The sequence below is a fragment of the Adiantum capillus-veneris genome, chromosome 6, assembly GCF_014529385.1.
Source record: "Adiantum capillus-veneris isolate H3 chromosome 6, ASM1452938v2, whole genome shotgun sequence".
In the NCBI taxonomy this organism is placed as follows: domain Eukaryota; kingdom Viridiplantae; phylum Streptophyta; class Polypodiopsida; order Polypodiales; family Pteridaceae; genus Adiantum; species Adiantum capillus-veneris.
The window spans coordinates 121,152,671-121,160,362 of NC_140936.1; the positions used below are offsets into that span (position 1 = coordinate 121,152,671).

Sequence of the window (7,692 nt, forward strand, 5' to 3'; positions counted from 1 at the left end):
GGTTTTTACACTAATTTTTTGGAAAATTTTGTAGTTTTTTCACCCTTAAATATAAAATTTAGCACTAAATCTCAAAATCTGTATGTGGGAGCCTATGCATTTTTTGGGAGTATGAGAGAAGGAGAGAGAGAGAAGGCAAGAGCAATTATGTTGCCAGAGAGGGAGAGAGGCAAAGAGAACCTGAGCAGTAGTGCTCTCACCAGAGAGAGAGAGAGAGAGAGAGGCAAAAATTTCCCGCCAAGATCATGCTCCCATAGGCAGTAGAGAGAAAGGTTCAAAGTTGCATTCAACAACAAGGTGGCGTCCGACCATAGCAGTGAGGGGACAGGTGATTCACACAAGCATCAAGGGAGGCAAAAATTTCCCACCAAGATCATGCTTCCATAGGCAATACAAAAAAAAAGGTTCAACGTTGCGTTCAACAACAAGCGATGGCTCACTGAGGCCGACCATAGCGGTGAAAGGACGCTTTGCAGTCGGACATCGAGGTGATTCACATAAGCGTGGAGGGAGGCAAAAATCTCCTGTGAAGACCATGCTCCCATAGGCAGTAGAGAGAAAGGTTCAAAGTTGCATTCAACGACAAGCGATGGTTCGTTGCGACCATAGCAGTGATGGGACGACTTGGTTTTAAATTTGGACATCAGGGCAATTTGCACAAGTTTTCACGTCGCAAGGTGAGCAACTGTTTGTTGTGGGGAGAAAACCTTTTTTTTCAAAAACTTGAAAAACCTGCAAATAAGAATTTTTAGAGGTGACCTGACTATATTAAAAGGTCTTTATACTAAATTTCTCTAGATGTTGTAGGTTTTCTCACCTTCAAATATAAATTTGACAGTAAATCTCAAAATTTGTAGGTGGGATTACACCAAACCTATGTTTTTTTGAGCACTACTAGGAATACTCAAGAGAGAAAAAGAGGGCAAGAGCACTTGTGTTGCCAGTGCACGTACGCATGCACGCGTGTGTGCGCACACACACACACACACGAGAGAGAGAGAGAGAGAGAGAGAGAGAGAGAGAGAGAGAGAGAGAGAGAGAGAGAGATCTCCTGCCAAGATCTTGCTCCCATATGTAGTAGAGAGAAACGACAATAGATGGTTCGTGGAAGTTGACCATAGCTGGGAAGGGATGACTTGCATTGGGGCCTCACGACGATTTGCACAAGCATCTGCCTCCTCAGTGAGCACCTTCATTGTAAACCACGTCCTCACATTAATCAGGTTGAAGGTTTTTACACTAAATTTCTCTAGCCTTTGCATAGGTTTACTAGACTTAAATTTTAGAATCTAGAGGTGAGCCTAAAATTTTTTAGCTGGGATTACACTAAATCGCTTTCTTTGTTAACCATGCTCCTAAATATGAGAAGACTTGGAGGTAATTTGAAGGTTTTACACCAAATTCCTCTAGGCTTTGTTGATTTTCTCGCCTTCAAATTTAGAATTTAGAGGTAAACCTAAAAAATTGTAGTTGGGATTACACTAAACTTGGGTTTTTTTAAGGATACACAATCCTCTTGACTGCAAAGTTGGAAACCCCACATATGCGATCACACTAATCGATTACTTTGTCAACCATGCTTCTAGATATGAAAAATTTAGAGCAATTTTACCGATTTTATGCTAAATTTATTTTTCCTTTGTAGGTTTTCTCGCCTTTGCATTTAGAATTTAGAGGTATAGAAAATTGTAGTTTGGGAGCATTGGCTGATACACAATCTTGATTCCTCTATACCGCTAACTTTGAAATATTACAAATGAGAAGTTTTAGAGGTGAATTGCCTAGATTTGAAGGTATTTATACTAAATTTCTCTAGGCATTGTAGGTTTTTGTGCCTTCAATTTAGAATCTAGAGATAGGTGGGGCTAGACTAAAGTTGGGTTGGGTTTTTTTTAGCACTCACCAATACATGATCCTTCGCCTTCAAATGTAGAATTTAGAGATAGATGGGCTATATTAAACTTGGGTTTTCTCAAGTACTCACTAGTACATGATACTTCGCCTTCAAATTTAGGTTTTATAGGTGAATCTCAAAATTTGTACACGGGATTACAATAAGCCTAGGTTTTTTTCTAACACTAGGATACACAAATAAAACATTGCTACTTTAATTACTACTTCATATTAAAGGCAGTGCTCGAGAAAAAGTTTAAAGGTACTGCTACTTTATATTAACAACACACTCCAAATGGATAGTAAAGGCATTACTTGAAAAAAAAATTCTCCAAAACCTTGGCAAACCTAGATATGACAATTATTAGAGGTAAATTGAATTAATTTTTCCTAGATTTCAAAGAAGCAAAAATATACATTGTGTGACACGCTTACATGCTTTTTAAGGAAGTTTAAAATAACTAATGATGGATTTTCGAAAGACCTTCAAACTCCACCGTTCGAAACCCTTTTTCTAAAAACTTGAAGTGGAAAAGATAGAGATGATTGAAGCTTTATAATGGATAAACCTCTCCAAAATAAGTAGATTTTCTCAGTTTTAATTTGGATTTAGGGTAAACTTCAAAATTTTATTGGCACTATTACACTAGCCCTTCAAAGGAAGGGATTCCTCTAGAATTGCCCCTTCTTAGAAGAAGAGCAAAATTTTGGGCCACCCTTCCAAAGACAAAAAAATATGTATTCACACATCATGCTACCTACCATACTGAAAGCTGAATGTTCTAGATACTTCTTTTCATGATAAATATTGATTCTATATTATTTTCTTGAATTAGATGCTCTAGATGATGTTTGTATTGCCACAAGAGACCAAAACCCTCTTGAATTTTGTTTAAAAAATATATAAAGATATTAAAATCACTATATCCAAAATGATCAAGTTCATTTTGGACGTAAAAAGACAACAACGAACATCAAGTCTTTGCATTTAATGCCCAATATCTAAGGCTTGACTTCATTAATAATGGGATTTTATCATGATATTTGAAATGTTGTAGGATTACCCTAGGAGATGACATGATCCTTCTTTAATTGAAATACTTGCCCTTCTTACTTGAAGGAAAAATTCCTTAAGAAAGGAAGATGCATGTCAAATCATATCAGTAGTCCGTTAAACCCCTTTCGAAGGCATCCTTTTAACTTTAGGGTTGGATATTTCTATATATAAAAATTGGATAGATCAATCCTTAATCAAATATTTATCTTGTGATTTCCAAACATACATAAATCCCTTTTAAGGATATCCTAAATAAGAGATATTGCAAAATAAACTTTTTTCCATTTCTACACTATTTCTTGCCAAATCTTTACAAGAATTTTCCCTTTTTCCTATTGTCTCAAGTGGCCAATTTCAATTTCCAATCAGCTCAAGGCTAAGCTGGGCACACTTTTTCCAACCATAGTACAGTAAAATTTAACGATGTTGATGCTATGTAAATGTAAGGTAGCACAATGAATACTAAAAAAGGACTTAAGGAGGATGACTATAAGTAGCATTCATGATTTGAAACAATCAATGAAGAGAGTTAAAAAGGACTTAAGGAGGATGACTATAAGTAGCATTCATGATTTGAAACAATCAATGAAGAGAGTTAAAAAGCACTATGATTAATGCATAAAATTTTTGAGGAAGGAGAGGGCCTTGATGCATTGGGGCATCCAAGGCGATTTGCAAAAGCATTGCCTTACAAGGTGAGCACACCTTTGTTGCTTTTCCTTTAAAAAAATTCAAAAACTTGAATAATCTACATATACAAATTTTTAGAGGTAAATTGATCATATTGAAAGATCTTACACTAAATTTCTCTAAAGTTTGTAGGTTTTCTCACCTTCAAATATAAACTGTAGCATTAAATTTCAAAATTTATATGTGGGATTACACTAAACCTAGGTTTTTTTCCACCACTGCTGGGAGTACTCAAGAGAGCAAGAGAGGGTGAGAGCACTTGTGTTGCCAATGCACAAAGACACAGAGAGGGAGAGAGGAAAAGAGGAAAAGAGACATTGAGTGGTAGTACTCTTGCCAGACATAATAACCAATGTTTTGTTCCATAAATTAACACTCGAGCATGATGAAGTACATCTTAAAGAAAGATATATTTCTAGAGAGTGGAGGCCTACATGTTTGTCGTGGAGTTTCAAAAGAGAGGCTTGACAAATTCTCTTACATTTTTGGTTCTAGATCCTCGATTGAAGCCCCAAGCAACATATGAAAAGAGGGTTCGTGCACAACTACCATATAAAAGCCAATTCCCAGTGTTGCCTAACGTCATTGTTTGTTGTAGCGTTCATGGTCCCTTTGTTTTCAATACTTCATCTCCTTGCATGGCTAATGATGGATAGTGTATTAGAAGATATACACGTTCATTTTGTGAGCAAACAAGCATGGATAATAATGGCGATCCCACTTATGTGCGACGAAACAGTGGCTTCACTACTAAGGTCAGGGGTTCTACTATTGGTAATCAATGGGTGGTGCGATATATATTCCTACTTTGTTGACACCATTCAAAGTAAATATTGACACTGAAGCATGCTCTACAATTGTAAGACAGGGCAACTATAAAATTCCATACGGTAGTATATGTTGCTGAAAGGGAGAACATTGACAAAATAAACATTTGTTCTTTACATTTAAGACAACATGCATTACAAAGGGTATCTTAGAGGGATGACATGGAATCGTCTGGTTGCATGGAGGAAGCTTGCAATATACATAAAAGCTTGCAGTTGAGACATTTTTTGTGACCAATTTATTATTTTATGAACCCTCCTCCCCTCATCTCTTATGGGAAATATTTCAATTTATTTTTTTATTTGAGGACTATTGACACAATGGAGTTGAGATTCCAATCCTTAGATGAATGTGCATAGGCTGCTGAAGGGTATGCATTGAGATATTTGCATGACATTCTTGGTACGTTTGGAACAAGTTTATCTGAATATCTTGGGATTCCAGTACTTGATGAATGCTTTGTGCTACATCATGAAAACATATTTCCTTTTCAAGAGGAATGCTTTGATACAATGCAAGAGCTATTTACGTCACATGCGATGGAAAAGAGTATGAAAGAAGATTGAAGGATTGCTTTTGAAATAGTTTTTCATTCATTGACCATTGATAAAGCATCCATTTTTTTCTAGATAGGCCTATAGTTAATGGTAAAACTTATTTGTATCACTCTTTATACAAATATGTATAAAATATTTTGGTGTTTGTAGGTACATTGGCATCGCATTTGGGGTTATTTATTTTTAAAAAAGGCATTAAAAATGTCAAAGTTAGGCATTACCTTCCCTTTTAAGTTGTTGAACAATTGTGAAATTCTTACTATCATAAGACACTTTTCATGTTTTTTTATCTCATTATGTGAGAATGCTGAAATTTTTGGCTTATGTATACATAAACGAGTAGATTTGTGCTATTTTTTACGCTTATGTATGATTGAGAGACAAGATTTTGTTATATATTTAAGAGTTTAGTGGCATTAATAGTACACTCTTTTGGTCCGCACACCAACGCGTGCGTCACATACTATAATTGCTATGTTGATCCAATTTTCTATGCACTTTCCATTATCACACAAAGTTGATGTTGTGGTGCTTCTTGGATCATGGGTTCAAATGTTTCTTACCATATGGGGGGTTTATCTAAATTGAAAAAAACTTCTTCTTGGCCACAACAACGCGCGGGTCACATACTAGTAAGTTTCAGAAGAAGGAAGAGGAAGAGAGAAACTTCCATTATCGCATTATCTAAGTTAAAAGGGCGCAATTTAATAAACCCCTCAAAATAGACCAAGTAGTACATGTTGGTGCCAATAAGGCTCTTCGCCAAAGTCCTTGGCCATATCCTTCCTTTTCCTTGGCCTTATGAACTCTATCAAGCTACATGCAGAGCGTGGAGGAGAACAACCTCGATAGAAATGCCAGGCCCATAGCCCACTGCAAGACCCCACGAAGGCCCTGAACGTCCTTTTTGTAGATCTTGATATAGCACTTGCTCTAGAGCAAAGATCACAGTGCATCCACCCATATTTCCATGCTCTGCATACATCTCCCTAGTGCTCTTCAACCTATCAGGCTTGAGTCCAAGCTTCTCTTCAACCAAGTCCAATGTTAGGCGCCCACCGGAATGGACCGCCCAAAAGCAAGAGTTGAGAACATCAGGTGTGATAGCTTGGACGCCTAGGTAGCCCTTTAGGTCCTCACTAGTGGCCAACAAGTCTGAAAGTGTGTCAGTGACGATATGAGGAAAGTCACGAGAGAGGGAGAGGGTTAAGCCGGCCTCGGTGAGGTGGCCATCAGCAAAGTTCTCCGTGTGAGGTATAAGGTGGGAGAGGCAAGTGTGGATTTGGAAAAGAGTACTCTCCCCTTGAGAAGGGCTGATTCCCACGATAAGTGCTGCCATACCATCACCGGAGAAGGACTGTCCAATGAGAGTGCCGGTGTCGAGGGGGCCGGACGGGCTTCTAAAGGTGGAAACAGTGCCCACATCTCCACAAAGCACAAGCAGGCGAAACTCCTCATTGCTTTCAGATAACTCTTTGGCCACTCTTAACAAGCCAGCGCCTGTTGCGCAACCCTGCATATAAAACATCATCCGTTTCACACCAGCACCTAAACCCATCAAATTTGCCAACTTTACATCAGCTCCCGGCATGTCCACACTGCCCCCTGAGAAGAACAGCAGATGTGTCAGTCGGCTCAGCGGCTATCCCCACGCCACTATAGCTTTCTCTGCCGCTTCTTTCGCCAGCTTCGGAATCTCCGCGCAGGCCAGCTCCTGTCTCGCATCCAACGATTTGCCGCATTTTTGCAGATGGCTGGGTTGGCCTTCAGAAACTCCTCTGTGATTACCATGTGCCTGCTTGTGATGCCAGATCTCTCACCTACGTATAGAAAACAGCCCTTATTATTACATACACAAGAAGGTTTGGACAGAGTTAAATTCACATTATGTATGCCTTATCTCGCTCATGATGCAATCGACGGTAAGAAGTATATGAAAACAAGGAGAATGGGGACCATTTGCCTACAGTGAGTCGTGAGCTTCCGGTCAAATGCAATGCCTCTAGTGAAAGCTCATGTAGGTCACAATGTGAAGAAAGTTATGGAATCATCAAGAGTTTTTAGAAAGGAAGCATTGCAGACCTAGCTAGGTACGCCCTTGTTGAGATGTAGAGAGAAAGAGAGAGAGACGAGACAAGAGACACGCCATATACGCTCCCAAAGACTGATTCATATTGAGGACAAGATACAAATATATAGGTGAGACCAAGTTCAGTAGAGTGAGCCATATATAGCTCCAACACCCCCACTCAAACAAAGGTCTCTAGCTTTGGATGAAAAAACCCTTGGGGAGTTCAAGGGAAAAACCCAAGCCCCTATACAATGTGAAATATGAACCAGTGGTGATGATGTGAAAGTGAATTGTGCATCTATGTACAAATATTCAAGTGACTTAGATATCACAAGGTGCAAATGTGGAGTGTGCATAGTGCATGGTACCTAAAAGATTACAATGTCATATGTACAAAGCTATTACAATAGAAAAGAAGCTAATCTAGAAAGAGTGAGGCCGAAGCAACTCCAAGCTCCGAGCGCAAGAGGATGAAACGTGACTCATTGAGGCCTTTGGTCAAAATGTCTGCAATCATCTGGTCACTTGGACAGTGTTCAACCATAATGGTTCCCTTGTGTACTTCATACCTGACATAATGATAATGGACAGCAATG

General features: G+C 38.7%; 1 protein-coding gene across 1 annotated transcript; it reads right to left on the reverse strand.

The window, feature by feature from the left end:
* Window positions 1–5,836: 5,836 nt before the first annotated feature.
* Window positions 5,837–6,616, reverse strand: LOC147456183 (chalcone synthase-like). Its single transcript, XM_086513820.1, has one exon. The coding sequence runs from the start codon at window positions 6,614–6,616 to the stop codon at window positions 5,837–5,839; it is 780 nt and encodes a 259-aa protein (XP_086369946.1).
* Between the last annotated feature and the right edge of the window lie 1,076 nt (window positions 6,617–7,692).